The following is a 24,208-nucleotide window of genomic DNA, read 5'->3' as shown; positions in this document are numbered from 1 at the left end:
CAGGTAAATGACCTTGGAGGGCCTTAGTTTGGGGAGCCCTGCTCAAGATGATTGAGAACCCGACGCCCTCTACTGTCCAGTCTGGGAATAGCAGGCTCGAGACACTGTATTTTGCAGCTTGTAATACAGCAGAGAAGGAAGCTCTCAATGCCTATGGCTGGGTGAGGAAAACTCTGCAGCCTCTGAAACCAATCCTAGAGCCTCTGCTTCTTGTTACAACCAGGAAATGGGAGGGGAAAAGTCCCCAAAGGTGGGAGGAGCAGAGGAGTCCTTTCTTTGCAAAGCTATGATTTGCAGAAACACATGGGAGCAAAGGACAAGGCTTTGCAGCTTTGCAGGAGTCCATGACCTGCTGCTGGTTTGTTGCCCTGGACTCTTTGGGCAAGTTGTGTGAGGCTTCCAGGCAAAGGCAGGAGCCCAAAGAGGAGCAGGTTCTGGTCCAACACAGCTTCTGAATCCTGGAGTCCAGAAGGGAAAAGGTAAGAGAGAGATGTGTCAGCGCACGACTCGCTCAGAGAAGTTCAGGTATGTCTTCCCCAGTATTACAGTAGAGTCTCACTTATCCAACATAAACAGGCCGGCAGAACGTTGGATAAGCAAATATGTTGGATAATAAGGAGGGATTAAGGGAAAGCCTATTAAACATCAAATTAGGTTATGCTTTTACAAATAAAGCACCAAAACATCATGTTATACCACAAATTTGACAGAAAAAGTAGTTCAATGCACAGTAATGCTATGTAGAAATTACTGTATTTACAAACTTGGCACCAAAATATCACAATGTATTGAAAACATTGACTACAAAAAAGCGTTGGATAATCCAGAACGTTGGATAAGCGAGTGTTGGATAAGTGAGACTCTACTGTATAATTGCACTTTAATTGACTATGACAGCTGGGTAATCTCCCCTCCCCCCCCTTTTTTTTTTCAGTAGAAAACTATTACATTTATTATGGCATACATTCAGCGGACCTCAGTCAATTTCAGAAGATACCCTGTTTCCCCTAAAATAAGACATCCCCAAAAAATAAGACCTAGTAGAGGTTTTGCTGAATTGCTAAATATAAGGCCTCCCCCGAAAATAAGACCTAGCAAAGTTTTTGTTTGGAAGCATGCCCGGCACCCGCCAAACAAAACACCAGAGCATGCAGGATTGGTAAATGTGCATACCAGTTGTATATGGAAATAATGGTAATATCAAGAAATTCTCGACAGAAGTCACAGTTTGTCTGGTTTGGTTATGTTGGTTTGTGATGACAACTACTGTACAGTATGGAATAAATGTTCATTTTTTGTTCAACAATAAATGTAAATTCTTCTTCATGGATAAATAAGACATCCCCTGAAAATAAGACCTAGCGCATCTTTGGGAGTTAAAAAATAATATAAGACACTGTCTTATTTTCGGGGAAACACGGTAATACAGTCCATAAAGATCTAGATCAGGGGTCCTCAAACTTTTAAAGCAGAGGGCCGGTCCACAATCCTTCAGACTATTGAGGGGCCGAATTATCATTTGGAAAAAAAACCGGACAAATTCCTATGCACACTGCACATGTCTTATTTGTAGTGCAAAACAACAACAATGAAAGAACAATACAATATTTAAAAATGAAAACAATTGTAACCAGCATAAACCTATCAGGATTTCAATGGGAAGTGTGGGCCTGCTTCTGGCCAATGAGATAGTCAAGTGAATTAGGATTGTTGTTGTTGTTGTTGTTGTGTGCCTTCAAGTCATTTCAGACTTTGGGCGAGCCTAAGTCTAAGCCTAAGTCTAAAATTCTCACCCTGAAGGGGACTCAGAGCAGCTGTATGTACATACAATATGTATTATATTATTAGCATAGCACAATATTAGCATTATATATTACTATATTGAACGATACCACTATACTTTAATATTATATGTAATATATAACATATAATTAATATTATTATATGGTATTAGTATTATATTGTATAACATTATAATATTATTATCAATATTATATGTAAATACAATATATTATTAAAATGATATAAAAATATTATATTATAAAACTGAGGGCGGGGGCCAGGTAAATGACCTTGGAGGGCTGCATCTGGCCCCCGGGCCTTAGTTTGGGGACCCCTGCTCTAGATAATAACATATTAGTTTAATCACATATTAGGTGTGTGAATTAGACTGTGATATTTTTTGTGTTGTCTAAGGCTTTCATGGCCGGAATCACTGTGAGTTTTCCGGGCTGCACGGCCGTGTTCCAGAAGCACTCCCCCGCCCCCTGACATCCCGCCCACATCTATGGCAGGCATTCTCACAACCTCTGAGGATGCCTGCCATAGATGTGGGCGAAACGTCAGGAGCGAATGTCCCTGGTAATCTCCCCTCCCTGATGACATCGACATATTTTGCACCTTGACCCAGATCATTGGGATTTTAAGATTTTATTTTTGTATGTGACTCTTTTTATCGTTGTTTGATGTTTTATTGCGGATTGATCTATTTTTATTGTTTGCTTTTGCTTTTATATTGTTGTTCCAGGCTTGGCCCCATGTAAGCCGCCCCGAGTCCCTTCGGGGAGATGGGGCGGGGTATAAGAATAAAATTATTATTATTATTATTATTAATAATTATAATAATAATAATAACTTTATTCTTATACCCCGCTCCATCTTGTTTGCTGTGTCATAATAATAATAATAATTATTATTATTATTATTATTTTATTATGACACAGCAAACAAGATAGATATGCTGGATAAAAGCTTTTGCTTTTATATTGTTGTTCCGGGCTTGGCCCCATGTAAGCCGTCCCAAGTCCCTTCGGGGAGATGGGGCGGGGTATAAGAATAAAGTTATTATTATTATTATTATTATTATTAATAATAATAATAATAATAATAATAACAACTTTATTCTTATACCCCACCCCATCTTGTTTGCTGTGTCATAATAATTATTATTATTATTATTATTATTATTTTATTATGACACAGCAAACAAGATAGATATGCTGGATTTCGTATCAAAATATCACAAGTCGAACACATCCCAAGTGTCTAGGACTGTGTGATGTATTTTCGGATGATGTACGCAGATCCCAGTCGGGTGGCCTTTTGCAGTTGGCAGATCGTAATTTTGTCAATGTCTATTGTTTCCAAATGCCGGCTGATATCTTTTGGCACGGCATTATTATTATTATTATTATTATTATTATTATTATTATTATTATTATTATCATCATCAATGAAGGGGCTGACAGACTGCTTCCTTTGGTTGTCACACACTGAGAGCCTACTATACTCACCATACAATATGGGAATCCAATCTTAAAGGTGCCTGATAATGTGCGGGGACTTCTTGGTACAGTACTTTGATCACTGGGCTATGTTTCTGGAGACTGGGGTTCAAATCCCCATTCAGCCATGGAAATCCACTTGAGCAGTTATACTTTCTCAGGCCACTTCTACACGGCCATATACTGCATTCTGCATTCAGAAACTGGATTACATGGCAGTGTAGATGGTGCCTCCGCCTGAAAGACATCCGCCCCAACAAATCTGGCCCAGAAACTCCGGTGATGGGATTGTCTTTGGATCGCTATAGGTTGGAGAAGACTTGAAGGCCCACAACGATAACTATGTGTATACAGAATTTAGGACACATGAAGAGTGAGTCTGTGTTGTGAACCTCTTTTGGCCCTGATGCCTTGAATCAAAACAATATTCCTGAAAAGTAGGATTGATTTTGGTATGGATGGGATGTGAGTCTTCAGCAGAACTTCTGTACCCTCATATCTGTGTTTTTCCTCTATTCCCAAAGCAATGGCTGTGTTTGGCATCTCCGCCGTGTTGTTGCTGGCCAGCCTGAGCCAAGGGCAGGACTTCCCTTTCCGGGACCCGACTTTACCCTGGGAAGAGCGGCTAGACGACCTGATCAACAGGCTGACTCTCGAGGAGATGGTGCTGCAGGTACAAGATTATTTTTAATAATATAGCTTAACTGTATTTATTAATAATAAAGTAGCTTAATTGTATTTTAACTTTATATTCACACACTAATATTTTTTAAATTTTTATATTTGTTTTGTTGTAAATTGTCATTAGATTGTGTGGTGGTTAGCTGCCTTGAATCCCCACGGGAAGAAAGGCAGGATATAAATAAAGTTTAATAATAATAATAATAATAATAATAATAATAATAATAATAATAATTGGGAGGGGATGGCAGAAATTATAAAAGATATCAAAAGGGGCTGCAGTGGCGCAATGGGTTAAACTAGAGGCAACTAGAGGCATATGAGAAGCTTCCAACCAGGGCCGGCCCAAGGTAATTTTCAAGTGTAGGCGAACAAATGCCCAAACCAATCGGGCATCGAATTGTTGCCAGTTGTGAGGCCACCCTGAGTCCTCTTCAGGGTGAGAAGGGCGGGACACAAGTATGGGAAATAAATAAATAAATAAAATCAGGACAGTTTTTTTTTCGTATCGGGAGCAACCGGAGTTGCTTCTGGAGTGAGAGAATTGGCTGTCTGCAAGGACGTTGCCCAGGGGACATTGCCCGGATGTTTTGATGTTTTTACCATCCTTGTGGGAGTCTTCTCTCATGTCCCTGCATGGACAGTAAAAAAAAAAAAAGAACACTCAAAAATAGGAATTCCAGACATGAAACAATCAGGGCCAGCTAACACCTCCCAACAAAGGATCCCCCCCAGGCAGGAATCAGCCAGGTTTTGAAGCTGCAAGGCTATTCAGTGCTAATCAAGGTGGCCACTTGCCTCCAACAGACAAGAGTTTGTTCTCCCACCCTGGACTTTCCACAGATATATAAACCCCACATGGAGACGGAATGAAGGCCTGCCATTCCCACCACTGATAGTTTCCTTGGGTTTGTGGAATATAAATCAAAGGGTTGGATGTTCATGAGTTGCACAAATACTTCCTTAGTTTCGGCGAATACTTCCAACAGATATTTCTGATCATAAAATATGATTAAGAGCAGCCTCCTGCATAAAATGATTTCCTCACTGTCAAAAACTGTCAACTATGCATCTTGGTGTCTGCATGTTTAGTTGTTGAAATAATTGCTTGGGAGGACGGTTGCAAAAGACGTCGTTCTTTGGAGCTAAGAGTCCTGAAAAATGGCCTGAATATACGCTACTATCTTTGTGTACAGATGGCAAGAGGAGGTGCAGGTCCCAACGGCCCGGCACCCCCCATTGAGCGGCTGGGCATTGGCCCTTTCAACTGGAACACGGAGTGCCTCCGAGGAGACGTAGAAGCCCCGGGCTGGGCAACCGCCTTCCCGCAAGCCCTGGGCTTGGCTGCCTCGTTCAGGTAGGGTCTCCCATCCAAGTACAACCAGGCCTGACCCTGCTTAGCTTCTGAGATCGGGCATGTTCAGGGTGGTAGGCCTTCAGGTCGGGGTGCTCCTCAACCATCTCAAGGCTACTCCTTCTTGCTTCTTTCTTGGCTCTCCTACTTTCTTTGATTCTGTGCCAAAGCTTCCCAACCATTTCATGTTGGGCTGGCATATATTTTAGACACATCATTTCGCAACATGGTAATTCAGTCTCATTACCAAACTGGAGGTGAAACCAGCACTTTATGAGAGATTCAGGCGCATACATAAATTATAATAACGAAATGTCTTTGTATTTTCAACTTGACTTTGCTCTGCTCTCACCAAAGTCAGAATACTCAAATACTGGGTAGGAAACTCCAGAGTATCTGCAGGATTTGCGACCACTTGGATACTAAATTGGGCCCATTTTCGGCCAGTTCATTATTCATTTATTTATTTTATTTTATTTACAGTATTTATATTCCGCCCTTCTCACCCCGAAGGGGACTCAGGGCGGATCACATGACACATATAAGGCAAACATTCAATGCCTTAACATAGAACAAAGACAGAGACAAACGCAGGCTCCGAGCTGGCCTCGAACTCATGACCTCTTGGTCAGAGTGATTTGTTGCAGCTGCCTGCAGCTGACTGCTCACCAGCCTGCGCCACAGCCAGTTCATTGTCCATTTGGACACAATCACCCTTTCTTTGGGTCAATCCCAAGGAAAGAGGATGGATGGTCCATGTGCCGCTGCTTCTTGTCAATAGTGTGTCACCAGCGTGAAACATTGGGAAACTACAGTTCCCATGATGCCATAGTATTGAGCCATGGCAGTTAAAGTGGTGCCAAATTGCATCATTCCAACAATGTAGTAATAATAATAATAATAATAATAATAATAATAATAATAATAATAATAATAATAATTTTATTTTTATACCCCGAAGGGACTCGGGGCGGCTTACATGGGGCCAAGCCAAGGCAACAAACAATATAAAAACACAACAATAAAGCAAGTCAATCAACAATAAAACAAGTCATAAAATAAATGAGGTCACATACGATAAATCTATATATATAAAAGGGTAATGAAATTTCGGCCTAGGACAAAACAACAAAACTACACATCCCAGAAACACTAAACTTGGCAGCAGAACCTCTCATCCATGCCTCTATGTTCATACAACAAAAAGCTCCAGCTACTCCAGAAAACAGCCAGGCTTTGAGACTGCAAGGCTATTCACTGCTATTCCATAAAGATTCCCATAAGCCACAGCAACGCGTGGCTGGGCAAAGCTAGTATACTATAAAATCCTGGGTTGGCTCCAAAAAAGAACTGGACCAAAGAAAGCGCAAGTAGATGCACTTGTAATTTTGTGAAATACATTCTGATGTAAAGACAACATAAATACAGATTTCCTAAATATCAAGACAACGATGTTTCTCTTGCTTACCTATTCCTCTCTCCTGACAGCCCTGACCTCATCTACAGCGTCGCCAATGTCACAGCCACGGAGGTCCGTGGCAACCATAACTACTTTGTCTCCCGTGGCTACTACTTTGACCACACCGGCCTGAGCTGCTTCAGCCCCGTCCTGAACATCATGAGGCACCCGCTGTGGGGCAGGAACCAGGTACGGACTGTTTAGGAAAAGGAGAAGCTGGAGGACCTAGAACAGTGGTGTCCAACTGTTGGGGCTCCAGATATTTAGGTTTCTGGGAGTTGGCGTCCCAAACACCTGGAGGACCAAAGCTTGGACATAAATACTGGGTCTTCCAACCCAACTCATATTATAATTTCCACTAGAAGGATGCCATAGAATCACTTGAAGGACCTATGTCCACGATCCTATAGTACTGAGCTATGGCAATTAAAGTGGTCAAACTGCATTAATCTTACAGGATAGATCAGTGATGGCCAACCTATGACACACGTGTCAGCACTGACACGCCTAGCCTTTTTTGCTGACACGCTGCCGCATGCAGATTGATTGGGTGACTAATGTCTTTTGTGTCCAAATTTGGTGTGATTTGGTCCAGTGGTTTTGTTGTTTACTCCATGGGAATTATGCACATTACATACATACATATATATATATATATATATATACACAGTAGAGTTTCACTTATCCAACACTCACTTATCCAACGTTCTGGATTATCCAACACATTTTTGTAGTCAATGTTTTCAATGCATTGTGATATTTTGGTGCTAAATTCGTAAATACAGTAATTACTACATAGCATTAATGTGTAATGAACTACTTTTTCTGTCAAATTTGTTGCATAACATGATGTTTTGGTGCTTAATTTGTAAAATCATAACCTATTTTGATGTTTAATAGGCTTTTTCTTAATCTCTCCTTATTATCCAACATATTCGCTTATCCAACGTTCTGCCGGCCCGTTTATGTTGGATAAGTGAGACTCTACTGTGTGTGTGTGTGTGTGTGTGTGTGTATATATATATATATATATATATAATCATTCTATTATTATTCTATTATGATTGTAGTATATTATTATATTATTACTATTATATTATTATTATATTATTCATTATTCATGATTACATTGAAACTACAATAGAGAGAAATCAGCGTGGAATTATGCACATTACATATATATATATATATATATATATATATATATATATATATATATATTTGTAGTATATTATCATATTATCACTATTATATTATTATTATATTATTCATTGTTCATGACTACATTGAAACTAGAATAGAGAGAAATTAGCGTGGAAACTGCAAGAGGTCCCATAGATTGTTGTACATGGAAATTAGGGTAGTAAATAGTTTTTGATTTATTGAATACATATATTACAATTATATATATTTGTTATTTAAACTATACATATTGCGAAATTATGGTTTTTTTTCTCGAAGTGACACACCACCCAAGTCATGCTAGGTTTTTTGGTGAATTTTGACACACCAAGCGCAAAAGGTTGCCCATCATTGGTATAGATGGTGCCCCACCCTCCTGAATCATTCATCTTATTGTGAAAGAAATTCACGTTTCCTGTAGTGACGGCAAAAATATTATATGCATTATGCCCAGTCTTTTTGAATCTGTTTTATATCTGTTTTATAGGTGTCTAAGGCTTGATTTACACTGTCCTATAATCCAGTTTCAGAATGCGACTGAGCATTGTTGGGTGGAGGGAGATGTCCCTGAAGAAATGGGAGAGATTGGTGTTTCTGTCCATGTGTCCCTTAGGAGACTTATGGGGAGGACCCCTTCCTGACGGCGCAGCTGGGCGTAGCTTTTGTGACGGGGCTTCAGGGAGACCACCCTCGCTACGTCAAGGCCAGCGCGGGCTGCAAACACTTCGATGTCCACGGAGGTCCCGAGAATGTCCCCACGTCCCGGTTTTCCTTTGACACCAAGGTCAGTGTGAGTGGTAGGTGGGGGAAACAGAGAAGTGGTGTGTCGCACCTCAGGCTAGTTTCACCTTGCTATATACGCCAGGCTGCACACAGGTTGAAGTCTTTTGTCGTTTATTAGGAAATAGAAAATAAATAGTTCTTCACAAGCAAAAAGTAAAGTTCCAAAAGATTGTTACAAAACAAGGCTTCAAAGAATAATCCAAGAAATCATAAGGAATGGACAAGGTCCCATTAGAGCATGACAAAGTCCCATGAACATGAATACACAAAGGTTGCAGGATAATCCAGGAAAAACGAGACTTGAACGAGAAGTTGCTTTGACAAAGGTTTGTCTCCCAACACACTGTTTTAATACCCTTTGCGGAGCCTCCAGTGGCCTAGGGGATAAAAGCCTTGTAACCCGAAGGTTGGGTTGCTGACCTGGAGGCTGAGAAGTTTGAATCCCACCCAGGGAGAGCGCGGATGAGCTCCCTCTATCAGCTCCAGCTCCATGCAGGGACATGAGGGAACCTTCCCACAAGGATGGTAAAACATCAAAACATCTGGGCATCTCCTGGGCAAAATCCTTGCAGACGGCCAATTCTCTCACTCCAGAAGCAACTCCGGTTGCTCCTGACACGAAAAAAAATACCCTTTGCATGGCATAAAAGTATTTCTTTGGCCTCTGACATCCTTCCTGTTTGCTATTCTCACACTCCTTCGAACCCTGAATTCCAAACGGTCAGCTCAATCTAAATATTCTGTATCATCAAGGCCAGATAGCTCACTAGCATCTATCTGCCTGCTATCAGACTGAGAACTGTCCTCCTTTTCTAAGTCAATGTGCACCTGGCTAGTTTCAGTATCATCAACACCATTCCCAGCTGTGGGAAAGACTCCCTGTTCCTCATCTTCTACAACAGGAATACTCTAAACCTGAATCCCATAATTCCCATCAAAGTCATTCTGAGGTTCCAGCTGAGTCACAACATGGTGGTCCTTTTTCTGTATGCTAAATTCAATTCCTACTCTGTAATAGGTTTACCCGAGGGTTGGCATAAGTCAGAGATGACTTGAAGGTGCATAGCAACAAAATAATAATAATACAAAACTAGATCCATTTTGTAGGGTCCCACGCAAAAATTGTTTGCTTGTCCTGGTGTCTAAAATTTTACCAGAAGTGCTCAGGTGGCCATCCATCAGAAAGGAATGATGTCTGTGCTCTATAATGCCAGGTGGAGGAACGTGACTGGCGCATGACTTTCCTGCCTCAGTTTGAAGCCTGTGTGCAGGCTGGAACCTTCAGCTTCATGTGCAGTTACAACAGGTATGTGTGTCCGTATAAGATGGCAGTGTGTCTTTAGTAGGCTAGAAAACTTTTGTTTCAGTGCATATTTGTCCAAGAGGCACAGATATCTATAACAAATACCCAAAAGCAAAACAACAAGTAGTCAACTGTTATACACAATAGTTTTATACAGTACTAAAACCTATGAGTTAATTGAATCTAGAAATGAATAGCTGAACAAAGATATATAATGGTACAATACCCAATGGTGCAGTTTTTTTCTAACAGAGATTATACATATAATTAGAGTTTTTGTCTTCACTCGTACGTTATATCTTCTGTCTTCCATATTGTCTTATAATTGGTTGATAAACAATGAAAAAGAAATGTGTTTAAGAAAAGTCTCTGTAGTAATGAGTAAGATACTTGAGGTGCCCTTGGGAAAGTCTCAACAAAGAACCCCAGGTTCGTAAATCTTGTTTCAGGCAACTCCCTTCTTCAGGATTCAGTACATGCAGTTTTCCTCCCCACATCTGACAAAATAGAAATTTCCTAGGTCCTCCAAGCACTTTTATGGTCTCCTTCTGCTAGAATATACCCTAGACTTACCCAGAAGGACTTAATAAATTCCTGCAAATGTTACCTCTTCAGGAATTTTCTATGTTTTCCAGTATAACTCTTAAGTTAACTACCAAATGAAGTACCGGTAATTCATTACGGCAGGGATTGCTATTATCCACTGTTTACATGTTAAGTTCAGTAATGCATCCCCTGCAAACATTATTGGGCAGCCTATATAGACAATAAACATCTATTTGAAGTTTGCAGGGAACTTTGTTGAATGATGTTCACGTGTGAGTAGTTACCATAGAAAGACCATGGCATGACTATTTACTGTATGGCTCAGCAGTGCCAATAAAGTGGTGACTCCATTCCTGGTTTTCATCTAGGGTTTAAGGGAGCTTTCCAAGGTGCTGAACACTATTCCTAAGTACGTCTAGCACCTTGGATAGCTCATAGAGACCTATAATGCCCCTAAACTACAAAATTGATGTGTTTTGACACGACTTTATCTACTATGGCTCATGTGAGCTGCAGTTCTACAAAGTCCGTAACCTCTCCGCCTACCTCTTTCATTCCTGGCAGGATTAATGGGGTGCCCGCCTGTGCCAACAAGAAACTTCTGACGGACATCCTGCGTGGCGAGTGGGGCTTCCAGGGCTACGTGGTGAGTGACGAAGGAGCCATCGAGTTGATCATGGTTGGGCACCACTTCACCCAGAGCTTCCTGGAGACTGCAATTGGTGAGTAATGCAGCGCAAGGCTTGTGCTTCTGGGTTGGCCCATAACCATTGAGTCATTGAAGCTCTTTTTGGTGCGCCTTTCACAGTAGCCCATGCGGAACATGTGTGTTTCCTCCTCCTCTTCAGCTACCAGGGACCACCTTCAAGCCATATTTTCAACATAGGTTCATGCGAATTGTACCAGGTGAAGTTTTCTACAGCTAAGTTATGGCTCGCCCCAAATAGATGATCAGATTGTATCTCACGGAAAAGCTATCGCTCGGCGAAGTTTTCAAGCCACCTCTTGCTTTGATGACCACAATTTCTTTTCTTAATGCAGCTTCTGTGAATGCTGGATGCAACCTGGAACTTGCGTATTTGATGAAAGCGAATGTGTTCACTCACATAAGTGAAGCTGTGGCCAAGGGCAACATCTCCTTGGAGGTGAGTGTTCTTTCCATAGGGAAAGATGGGGCAAATAAAATAAATAATAATAATAATAATAATAATAATAATAATAATAATAATAATAATACTTTATTTTTGTATCCCGCCACCATCTCCCCGAAGGGACTCGGGGCGGCTAACATGTGGGCCAAGCCCAGAAAAGACAAGTTATAAACATGTTAAAATATAAAACCAAACAATAAAATAACAAGCAGAATAAAATCAAAAACGAATTCAAGCACAATTATACATAAAACAAGATAAGAAGCCATCATGGACAAATCTGGGACATTTGGATATCTGGGGATGGGAACGTTGTTTAACACCCAATTATTGCAGAGCTGGAGCTGACAGAGGGAGCTCACCCGCTCTCCTCAGATTCAAACTGCCGACCTGTCGGACATCAGTCCTACTGGCACAAGGGCTTAACCCATTGCACCACCAGAGGCAATAATAATAATAATAATAATAATAATAATAAAAACAACAATAGAGCCCCCAGTGGCGTAGTGGGTTAAAACCTTGTGACTTAAAAGTTGGGTTGCTAACCTGAAGGCTGCCAGGTTCGAATCCAACCTGGGGAGAACGTGGATGAGCTCCCTCTGTCAGCTGCAGCTCCATGCGGGGAAATGAAAGAAGCCTCCCACAAGGATGGTAAGAACATCCGGGTGTCCCCTGGGCAACGTCCTTGCAGACAGCCAATTTTCTCACACCAAGAAGCGATTTGCAGTTTCTCAAGTCACTCCTGACACAAATATAATAATAATAATAATAATAATAATAATAATAATAATAATGATTATTATTATTATGTAGCAGCCATTATTATTATTATTATTATTATTATTATTATTATTATTATTATTATTATTATTATTATTATTTGAAACACAAGATGAGTCCACAGCAGACGCTCATCTGGCTGTTGTACTGGATCACACGCCGGACCCTTCCCAAGAGTCTAGGTCTGTGTGATGTATTATTATTATTATTATTATTATTATTATTATTATTGTATGACACAGCAAACAAGATAGACATATTATTATTATTATTATTATTATTATTATTATTATTATTATTATTATTATTATGCCACCTTGTCAAGGGCCAAAGTCAACAGGTTCACTTCAAATGTCAATGCCAACTGCGCCAAAGGGCATCAGGAGGAATGTGTGAATTCTGAGTCCTCCCATTTCAGTTTCCTCATCACATGGATGCTATACCAGTTGACTCTGTGCTTTGTCTCTCCGCAGACGGTTAAGGCCCGTGTCCGCCCGCTCTTCCGCACCCGCATGCGCCTGGGCGAGTTCGACCCACCGGCCATGAACCCCTACAATGCTCTGGGACTCGGCGACGTGGCCACTGAAGCTCATCACCAACTAGCTCTCTGTGCTGCCGTTCAGTCCTTCGTCCTGCTCAAAAACGACCAAGGAACCCTCCCTCTTAAGGCCCAAGATGTATCTGACAAGACATTTGCAGTAAGTGAAAGGCCACATCACTCCAACATTCATTCCTGATATATTGTCTGTGTATATGTCAGCACTAGCTGTGCCCGGCCATGCGTTGCTGTGGCTTATGGGAATGCTTTGTTGGCCAGGTGGAATAGCAGTGAATAGTCTTGCAGCCTCTAAAGCCTGAACCCTGGCTGTATCCCGGCGCCACTGTGGCCAAGGGGGTTGCTAGGAGACGAAGTGGGTGGGGCCTAAAGGGGGCAGGGCCTACCCTTCTGACCAGCAACCAGGGTTGAAAACGGCTCTTCCTTGTTCTCTAATTTGGACTTTATTTTCCTGGGTTTTTGGTTTGAAATACATAGATTGGATGACTATGTCTTTTTTTTTTTTACTATGTCTTATGTGGCCAAATTTGGTGTGATTTGGTTCAGTGGATTTGTTGTTTACTCAGTCCTACAAACGTACATTACATTTTTATATATATACTAGCTGTGCCCAGCCACGCGTTGCTGTGGCCAAGTGGTGGTGGTATTGGTTAAAAGTTGTTGTGGAATTTTTATTTGACGTTATTTGTATTTTTTTAATTAATTTTATTGTAACTTATCTTTTTTATTTATTATATTTTATTATTTTGTTGTATTATTTTTAGTTATTTTGTTATAGTATTTTATTGTATTAATTTTTTAGTGTTTTTAATTATTTTTATTGTATTATTTGTATTTATTTTATTTTTATTCTTTTATTAACACTGGGCTGAGTGGGTTGCTAGGAAACCATGTGGGCGGAGCTTAGCCTTCTAAGTGGCAGCAATTGGATAAAAACAATTATTGCTCTCCCTCTAAGTAGGACTTTATTTTTCTTTTCTTTTTGTTGAATCAACCTAGAGGCATGGATGATGGGTTGTGTTGTCAAATTTTGAGGTTGGGGGGCCTGTCGTTTTGTTGTTTTGTGGGTCGCCGTGATGCCATCACTCATTTATATATATAGATATATATATAGGGAGACCTAGCACATGTGCTAATGAAGTATGTCCGCCAGTTAAACTAGCAGCTCTTTGGCAGAATACATCCAATTTAATATCATATCTGTGGGGGATATGTTTCTGAACTTACTGTGGAAAAATGAAACTGGATTTATTTTTTATTTTTTGTGTCAGGAGTGGCGTGAAAAACTACAAGTTGTTTTTTGTGTGAGAGAATTGGCTGTCTGCAAGGATGTTGCCCAGGGGACGACCAGATGTTTTTTGAGGTTTTACCATCCTGATGGGAGTCTGCTCTCATGTCCTTGCATGGGGAGTTAGAGCTGACAGAAGGAGCTCACCCGTTGCCCCAGGATTTGAACCGCTGACTTGTTTCAAGAGCAGTCCAATCTAAAGTATGTTACAGTGGTCAGCCAACAAGATGTTTGAGGAAGGACAAAAACGTGTCTCAATTGACCTATCTCAACCCTTGCATGGGACTTGGTCCTCTTGTATCCCCATGTTTCTTCTTGACAGGTGGTTGGACCTTTTGCAGACAACCCTAGACTTTTGTTTGGAGACTACGCTCCACTTTCATTACCCAAGTACATCTACACACCCAGGTAAGATGCTTCCCTTCTCCGTCTCAAACCACCCAACCTTTGACGTTGGTTCTATTGTTACTGGATGGTTGATACCTTCATTTTAGGTCATCCTTATCGCCAGACATGGGTCAAAGTTTTTCAAGTGTATGGATATATGGGAGTGCCATGCCTGTAATGTCTTTTTTTGTAATCCATTACATACTAATCCACTTGATGAATTGTCACCAATGGGCGTTGGATTTACAATAGGGCCTCTACTTTGATGGGGGTTAGGACCTAGAAATTCCTAGAGAAAACATAACATATATAATTAAAACATAGTAAAGGTAAAGGTAAAGGGGGCCGGGCTGTGGCGCACCTGGCTAGTAACCAGCTGCTATAAATCACTACTGACCGAGAAGTCATGAGTTCGAAGCCCGGGTCGGGTTAAGCCTCCGACCATTAATAGCCCCGGCTTGCTGTTGACCTATGCAGCCCCAAAAGACAGTTGCATCTGTCAATTAGGGAAATTTAGGGACGCTTTATGCGGGAGGCTAATTTACAACACCATAAAACTGCCAGCAAAACACGAGGAAAGGAATGAGGAAGTACAGCCACTACTGGACGGTGAAGCAACAGCTCCCCCTGTGGCCGGAATCGTGAAGCTGGAAAAATGTTAAAAATGCCTCTGAGTCTGTCTAATGTATGTTGTTTGTTTGTTGGCATTGAATGTTTGCCATATCTGTGTTCGTTGTAATCCGCCCTGAGTCCCCTTTGGGGTGAGAAGGGCGGAATATAAATACTGTAAATAAAATAAATAAATAAAGGCAAAGGTTTTCCCCTGACATTTATGTCCAGTTGTGTCCGACTCTGGGGGTTGGTGCTCATCTCGATTTGTAAGCCAAAGAGCCGGCGTTGTCCATAGACACCTCCTAGGTAGTGTGGCCACTGGTATGACTGCATGGAGCATCATTACTTTCCCGCCGGAGTGGTACCTATTGATCTACTCGCATTTGCATGTTTTCGAACTGCTAGGTTGGCAAATGTGTGTGTTTCTGAGATATCCTTGTCTTTGCCTAATGCAGAAGAGGGATCGCAACCATCTCGGCGAATGTCTCCTATGCTGCGGGGTGTAGCCATCCCAGTTGCGACCGGTATTTCCCTGCGGAAGTGGAAAAAGTGGTACAGGCGGCAGACGTTGTGGTTGTTTGTCTGGGTACAGGTAAGGCTCCCATGTTGACAATGTCTTATCAGTTGCTTGGAAAGGAAAGTTGCCGTGAGACTGAGCTGCCTTCCTGGTGTGCAAAACAGGATGCCTGAGGCAAGAGCTGATGGACTCTTGTCACCCAACTTTTCCCCCCTTTTTTAAAATATATTTTATTTATAGTTTTAAACAGATACATTGAAAGTGGGAGAACATTTTGGTTGATAGGACAGTAGGAAAATAATTTTTAAAAAAATAGAGTTGAGGAGAAATAAAACAAACATAGAAAGAAAAAAAACCCATCTGTATGTATAAAATATGGGAATAAAAATTGGAAAAAAATTGTTGACTTCCATCCATATTTATATTGTCCTTGATCCAATCCCGCATCTCCTCCATTTTCTATCATTCCTTATTTATGTCATAGCTTCCCTAAGTTCATGTCTCTCTTGTTATTATTTGACATAGTCTAACCATTCTTAATTATATTATGATAAATTTCTTTTCTAATAAAGTCAAGTAGTGGTTGCCAATCTGTACATTTCTTTGGTAAACCCTGTTGTTTCTTTATTAGATATGTTAATCTGTCCATATTCTTAATTTCCATTAATTTTATTAACCATTGGTCTACGTTCGGTATATTTTCTTGTCTCCAATTTTTCGCATATATAATCCTCGCTGCTCTTGTCATATAATCCAGTAAGAGTTCATCATTTTCTGTTAGTTTTAAATCTGTTATTCCTAGGAGTATATGTTCTGGCCTCATTTGGTATTTAAAGTTCAACTTTTCCCCCTTTTGATCAGGAACGGACCTTGAGAGTGAAGGCCTGGACCGGACAGACCTGGCTTTGCCCGGGCACCAGCTGGACCTTCTGCAGGATGCTGTGGCTTGGGGTGAGTTTCGGTGGCGGTTATTTGCCCACAACCCAAGGTCAAAGTCTCCAGATGAGCAGTCATCCTTATTGCGCCAAATTGCTATATGTGTGTGTGTAAAGAAATCCTTGCAAAGATGTTTGCAAGAGATCTCTGCAAAAGGAGAGCTGAGCTCTTTTGCAGAGGCTAAGCCACGCCTAAAATAACAATGTATCTGTTTGCTGGCAGATGGCTTGGTTTGTCAGTTGGTTTGTCGGTTGGGAATTTGAGCTTGGAAGGAGAGCACAGAAACAGGACAGGCTCTCTGGCTACGGTCAAGTAGCTGATTAGTTATGCCAGGGGTCCTCAAACTTTTTAAGCCGAGGGCCGGTCCACAATCCTTCAGACTGTTGAGGGGCCGGATTATCATTTGAAAAAAAAATACAAACAAATTCCGATGCACACTGCACATGTCTTATCTGTAGTGCAAAAACAACAACAACAACAACAACAACAACAACAACAATGAAAGAACAATCCAATATTTAAAAATAAAAACAATTTTAACCAACATACATTTATCAGGATGTTAATGGGAAGTGTGGTCCTGCTTCTGGCCAATGAGATAGTCAAGTTAATTAGGGTTGTTGTTGCTGTTGTTGTTGTTGTGTGCCTTCAAGTCATTTCAGACTTTGGGTGAGTCTAAGTCTAAAATTTATTTTTTATTTACTGCATTTATTTACTACATTTGTATCACACCCTTCTCACCCCAAAGCGGACTCAGAGTGGCTTACAAATTATATGTACATACAATATATTATATTATTAGCATAGCACAATATTAGCATTATATATTACTATATTGAACGATACCACTATACTGTAATATTATTAGTAATATTATATGTAATATAGAATATATAATTATTATTATATGGTATTATTATTAGTGTTATATTGTATTACATTATATTATTATTATCAATATTATATGTATATACACTATATTATATTATAAAACTGAGGGCGGGGGCCAGGTAAATGACCTCGGAGGGCCGCATCCGGCCCCCGGGCCTTAGTTTGGGGACCCCTGAGTTATGCTATGCTGTATATATTTTGAATGCTGATTGATTAGTTATTGATCCTATGCAACTACAAGGATATTGTACGATTGCTGAACTGTTTATTTGTCTTCAACTCAACAAGTAAAGTTTCCTTTTGTTCTTTTAATTCCTCTGCCTGGTCTGAGTCTTTTGCACATGGTGTTAACTGCACTCTGCTGATTCCCCTGCACACTCACCTGGTAACAATCCTTTCCCAGTCACATGCTTGCTCACGGCAGTGGTCCGACTGAGGTTAGGTGGAATGGGGAGGATCATCTTCCCAAGTTAGAATTCCTCCCCACTTTGCACTGGAGCCATTAATATGGACCTCCTTGACTATAACTGTCAATAAATCACCTGTGTCCAGGTGTGTGGAGCATGGCTCTCTGCCTGTGCAGTTCCAGCCTCTTCAATAAAGACGTCTTTGGGATTTTGTTTCAGCCGCTGGCCGGCCGGTGATTCTGCTCCTGTTCAACGCCGGCCCGCTGGACGTGAGCTGGGCCAAGGAAAACGATGGCGTGGGAGCCATTGTAGCCTGTTTCTTCCCCGCTCAGGCCACCGGTCTGGCTATTGCCAAGGTGTTGGTGGGAGCCGATGGGACGAACCCTGCAGGCAGGCTCCCGGCCACCTGGCCAGCAGGTATGAACCAGGTAAGACCCAGTCCAGGATTATATCTGGGGAATATAGTATTGCTATCAGTAATTTTTTATTCCCACCCTTTCCACATAAGTGGGACTCAAGAAAGAGTACAAATTAAAATAGAACGTAATCAAAATCATATAGAACAGCACTGAAATGGAACTGAACTATCATCAGTACTTAAAAATGTCCTTTGACCAATAGTTGGCCGCTTGGAGATGCCTCTGGTGTTGCTATAAGAAGATCCTCCATTATGCATGTGGCAGGACTCAGGTTGCAATAAAACAAACAAATAAATCCTTGCAGCACATGCCAGCAATCATATAATGTCTTTATTTGATGATGTTATGGGTTCACCGGAAAGGCATGTGTTGGCAGCTGATTGGCTGAGCCAGCTAGGAGCCAACATTCCAATTCGCTACTGTCTCTGGCTTGCTGCTGAGAGAAATGGATTTAACTGCTATTGTCACCGCGGAGAGTGAAGAGAGTGCTGACTGAAAATAGTCAGGAAGGAAATGGCCATACTCTCCGAAGCCTGATTTTCTTTTCTAAGGCAAATGAGGCATATTTAAAAACTGTTTAAAAGGACTATTTATTCCCTCTGTTCTCTATAAGAATTCAGAAAGACTGCTGTATATATTGTTTCCGTTTGATCTTTTGAACTGAAGTAAAGTTACTCTTACCTGTTACATAAGCCTGAGTGACACTTTATATCCTGCAGGGTTCAGAAACTGTGGTAAAGCTTCTACAGTAGAGTCTCACTTATCCAAGCCTCTGGATAATCCAAGCCATTTTTGTAGTCAATGTTGTCAATATATCGTGATATTTTGGTGCTAAATTCGTAAATACAGTAATTACAACATAACATTACTGCGTATTGAACTACTTTTTTTGTCAAATTTGTTGTGTAACATGATGTTTTGGTGCTTAATTTGTAAAATCATAACCTAATTTGATGTTTAATAGGCTTTTCCTTAGTTCCTCCTTATTATTCAAGTTATTCGCTTATCCAAGCTTCTGCCGGCCCGTTTAGCTTGGATAAGTGAGACTCTACTGTATTTATTTATATCTATAAGCCCCAACATATTATTAAATAAAATTCATTTAAAATAAATTTTATTTTATTTATTTTGTAATGGTATCTGTTTTATATGAACTGTTGTTTTGTAGATTGTTTTATATGAATTGTTGTTTTTACATTGTTTTTAGGCATTGAATTTTTGCCTATTTACTGTAAGCCGCTTTGAGTCTCCTCGGAGAGAAAGGCGGGGTAAAAGCGATGTAAATAAACAAATAAATAAATAAAACATGGACAGCTCCAACACAAAAGCAACCCTTGGGTCTTCGTTAGGGGCTCAATGTGCCTCTTGACTTGCTCTTGGCTGCAACACATGCCCATTCCACCACGGTTTTCTTCATTTCACTTCCCATGGACCTTCTTGTATCATTTTTGGCCCCTTCCCACAGGTGCCACCCATGGAGAACTACACAATGGCTGGGCGCACGTACCGCTACTATGGGGACGAGGCCCCGTTGTATCCCTTTGGCTACGGACTCTCTTTTACCACCTTTCTGTACAGCGACTTGGCCCTGGGTTCTGATGTTCTGCCCATTTGCGGAAACCTGACTGTCTCGGTGGTGGTGAAGAACGTTGGCTCCAGAGACGGCGAGGAGGTGAGGTGGTTTAGTCGTTGATGTTCTTCCCATCGGCGTTTTCCCCACTCTCCAGCTCTCACAACCAGAGATAGAAATGGGGACTTCAATAGCATGGGCCATCCTAAACTTTAATATTCAATGACATATTTATTTATTTATTTATTTATTTATTTAATTATTTACAGCATTTCTATTCCGCCCTTCTTTCTCACCCCGAAGGGGCCTCAGGGCGGATCACATTACACATACAGTAGAGTCTCACTTATCCAACACTCGCTTATCCAACGTTCTGGATTATCCAACACATTTTTGTAGTCAATGTTTTCAATACATCATGATATTTTGGTGCTAAATTCGTAAATACAGTAATTACTACATGGCATTACTGCGTATTGAACTACTTTTTCTGTCAAGTTTGTTGTTAAACATTATATTTTAGTGCTTAATTTGTAAAATCATAACTTAATTTGATGTGTATTAGGCTTTTCCTTAATCCCTCCTTATTATCCAACATATTCACTTATCCAACGTTCTGCTGGCCCGTTTATGTTGGATAAGTGAGACTCTACTGTATAAGGTAAACATTCAATGCCTTTTAACATAAAACAAAGACAAGACAAACATAGGCTCCGAGCAGGCCTCGAACTCATGACCTCCTGGTCAGAGTGATTCATTGCAGTGATTCATTGCAGCTGCTCTCCAGCCTGCACCACAGCCCGAGCCCATATCTTTACACTTCAGGATTTCACCCTGGATACATCTTGAGGTGCACCTTAAAACAAAATATCTTTCATTCTACAGGCAAAACTCAATATATACCACATTAATTCCCTGCAAGTAAAAATATGGTCAGGTATTTTACCCGTCAGGCTCATACGTGGCCCTCTCTGGTAGATTCCTGGCTCTTATGACTAAGTTGTAGGCCATCCTTGGTTGTTTATTATTATTATTATTATTATTATTATTATTATTATTATTATTATTATTATTTACAGTATTTATATTCCGCCCTTCCCACCCCGAAGGAGACTCAGGGTGGACCACAATGCACACATACATGGCAAACATTCAGTGCCATTAGACATACAACATATAGACAGACACAGAGGCAATTTAACATTTTCTAGCTTCATGAAAATATGCTCGATTTATTTATTTATTATTTGCAGTATTTATATTCCGCCCTTCTCACCCCAAAGGGGACTCGGGGCGGATCACATTGTACACATATAAGGCAAATTTTCAATGCCATATAACAGAACAGAGACAGAGACAGACACAGAGGCAATTTAAACCTCCTCCAGCTTCCAGCTTCCTGAGGATATGCTTTTGATTCCGGCTACAGGGGGAGCAGCTGCTTCATCATCCACTGCGACGGCAACTTCCTCATTCCAGCAGCGGCTGGATGATTTTTATGGTGTCATAAATTAGCCTCCCCACATATAAGTGGTACCTAAATTTCCTACTTGATAGATACAACTATCTTTCGGGTTGCTTAGGTCAGCAACAAGCAGGGGCTATATTTTATTTTTAATTGTTGGGTGCTCACTCTGACATGGGCTGACCTCGAACTCATGACCTCTTGGTCAGAGTGATTTATTGCAGCTGGCTGCTAACCAGCCTGCACCACAGCCCGGCCACAGGGGGAGCTGCCACTTCATCTTCCACTTGTGACACTGAGTCCTTGATAGAGTAATTCCTCATTCCTTTCCGCACACTGCTGGAAGCTTTTATGGTGTCGTAAATTAGTTAAATTAGCCTCCCCGCATAAAGCGGTACCTAACTTTTCTACTCGACAGATGCAACGATCTTTCGAGCTGCTTTGATCAACAGCGAGCTAGGCTATTAAGTGGTCGGGAGCTCAATCCGACCCAGGCTAGTTTCAGTCTCATGACCTCTCGGTCAGTAGTGATTTATTGCAGTTGGCTACTAACCAGGTGCATGACAGCACGACCCAGAAAGCTGAGTTGATGCTCCATCCTCGTTTTGCCTGCCTTATTGCTTAGAACTGTTGAAACAATGACGTCTACACTGTTCTATATTTGCTTGGAGGCCAGGAATGGCTTCCAAGGAGGAAGGGTTTTGCTGTTTTCCCTTCCTAATAGCTCTTCTTCTGTCTCTGCAGGTGGTGCAGCTCTATCTCCGTTGGGGAAGGGCATCGGTGCCAGTCCCGCGTTGGCAGCTGGTTGGCTTCCGGAGGGTCCTGATACCACAAGGACAATCCGTCAAGGTGTCCTTCCTGCTCTCCTTCGACCAGAGAGCCGTATGGGCTGGGGAATGGCAGCTGGAGCCGGGCACTTTCACCCTTTTCGTCGGCGGGCAGCAGCCCTTCCAAGAAACCCGGGCCCCTTCCAACATCCTTCAGGCTGATTTCACTGTTTCGGGAAGCTCATGCAAAAGAAGCCAATGCTAGTCGCTGTGACTCACTGGGAAAAAAGCAATGCAGGGACTCATGACGTTAGTGAATGTTCTTACATTAAAGAAGACCAGATTTGGAGCAGAGAATACAGTACACGCCACGATGGTTTGCAAAGTGGGGATGACCTTGCCACGGATGCGCAATTGACATTGTTCATGGAACAGATTGCGACGGGAAACAGGCAAGGGCAAGGAAAGGGCTTGCAGGGAAAATAAAATATTGTTTTCTGAAATAAGCCAATGTGTTCATTTCTTTTTTCAAGTGGTGCTGGAATAACTGCAATCTGTGCATATATCCACCAGATGGAGCTTTGCACATACTTTTACAAGGTTCCCATTCATAACAATCCTTGGTTGGGTTGTTGTATGTCTTTCGGGCTGTGTGGCCATGTTCCAGAAGCATTCTCTCCTGACGTTTCGCCCACATCTATGGCAGGCATCCTCAGAGGTTGTGAGGTATGGAATCCTTGGTTGTGTTGTGGAAAGGCTTTCATGGCCCCAATTACTGGATTGCGGTGAGTTTTTCGGCCTGTAGGGCCATGTTCCAGCAGCATTCTGTCCTGACGTTTCGCCTGCATCTGTGGCTGGCATCTTCAGAGGTTCTGTTGGCAGTGAAGCAAATAGGGAGAGAGTGTGTGTATATATGTGTGTGTGAATATATATATATATATATATATATATATATATATATATATATATATATATTCACACACACACACACACACACATTAGCCTAGCCATGCATTGCTGTGTCTCTTTAGTCTGGTGGTCCACAAAGGTTTCCCTTTGGTAGGAAGCCACCAGGCTTTGAAGCTGCAAGGCTATTCAGTGCTATTCAAAGTAGGATTCCTCTAGGTAGGAAGCAGTCAGGCTTTGATGCCGCAGGGCTATTCAATGCTATTCAAGTTGGCCCAGAAAGGATTCCCCTATTCAATGCTATTCAAGTTGGCCCAGAAAGGATTCCCCTAGGTAGGAAGCGGCCAAGCTTTGATACTGCAAGACTATTCAATGCTATTCAAGCTGTCCAAGAAAGGATTCTGCTAGGCAGGAAGCAGCCTGGCTTTGAAGCTGCAAGACTATTCAATGCTATTCAAGCTAGCCAAGGAAGGATCCCCCTAGATAGGAAGCAGCCAGGCTTTGAAGCTGCAAGGTTTTTCAATGCTATTCAAGCTGGCCAATGAAGGATTCCTCTAGACAGGAAGCAGCCAGACTTTGATGCTGCAAGGCTATTCAGTGTTATTCAAGCTGGCCAACAAAGGATTCCCCTAGGTAGGAAGCAGACAGGCTTTGAAGCTGCAAGGCTGCTCAATGGTATTCCCCTAGGATTCCCCTAGGTGGGAAGTAGCCAGGCTTTGAAGCTGCAAGGCTATTCAGTGCTATTCAAGCTGGCCAACGAAGGATCCCCCTAGGTAGGAAGCAGCCAGGCTTTGAAGCTGCAAGGCTGTCCAGTGCTATTCAAGCTGGCCAACCCACACCCAGCACGTTGCCTGCCCATGTCTAAAGGCTGACCTTGCCCGATTCTCCATCCTTTGCCGGAGACAGAAGAACGGCTTGTCTCTCCCATCGTGTCCTAGGGTTCTGTCATAATTAACGCATGGAT

The 24,208-nt window shown here is 41.5% G+C and overlaps 1 protein-coding gene across 1 annotated transcript; it reads left to right on the top strand.

Moving 5' to 3' along the window:
• Nucleotides 1-193: 193 nt before the first annotated feature.
• LOC103280967 (uncharacterized) lies at nucleotides 194-22,844 on the top strand. The gene is made up of 15 exons (XM_008121439.3): nucleotides 194-479; nucleotides 3,809-3,957; nucleotides 5,162-5,322; nucleotides 6,808-6,967; nucleotides 8,574-8,744; nucleotides 9,958-10,049; nucleotides 11,157-11,314; nucleotides 11,634-11,737; nucleotides 12,997-13,221; nucleotides 14,690-14,775; nucleotides 15,822-15,958; nucleotides 16,745-16,834; nucleotides 18,337-18,545; nucleotides 20,002-20,208; nucleotides 22,316-22,844. Exons 2-15 carry the CDS (start codon nucleotides 3,811-3,813, stop codon nucleotides 22,601-22,603), a joined length of 2,235 nt encoding a protein of 744 aa, XP_008119646.2. The 5' UTR covers nucleotides 194-479; nucleotides 3,809-3,810; the 3' UTR covers nucleotides 22,604-22,844.
• The last annotated feature ends 1,364 nt before the right edge of the window (nucleotides 22,845-24,208 follow it).

This window comes from Anolis carolinensis, unplaced genomic scaffold (genome assembly GCF_035594765.1).
Source record: "Anolis carolinensis isolate JA03-04 unplaced genomic scaffold, rAnoCar3.1.pri scaffold_10, whole genome shotgun sequence".
NCBI classification, from domain to species: domain Eukaryota; kingdom Metazoa; phylum Chordata; class Lepidosauria; order Squamata; family Dactyloidae; genus Anolis; species Anolis carolinensis.
The sequence above is the reverse complement of the archived record's forward strand: the minus strand, read 5'-3'. Positions and strand labels throughout refer to the sequence as shown.

Coding starts and splice junctions, on each gene's coding strand:
- LOC103280967 (XM_008121439.3), top strand. CDS start 3,811: ATGGCTGTGTTTGGCATCTCCGCCGTGTTGTTGCTGGCCAGCCTGAGC. Junction 5,323..6,807: donor GGCTTGGCTGCCTCGTTCAG/GTAGGGTCTCCC, acceptor CTCTCCTGACAG/CCCTGACCTCATCTACAGCG. Junction 6,968..8,573: donor CGCTGTGGGGCAGGAACCAG/GTACGGACTGTT, acceptor TGTGTCCCTTAG/GAGACTTATGGGGAGGACCC.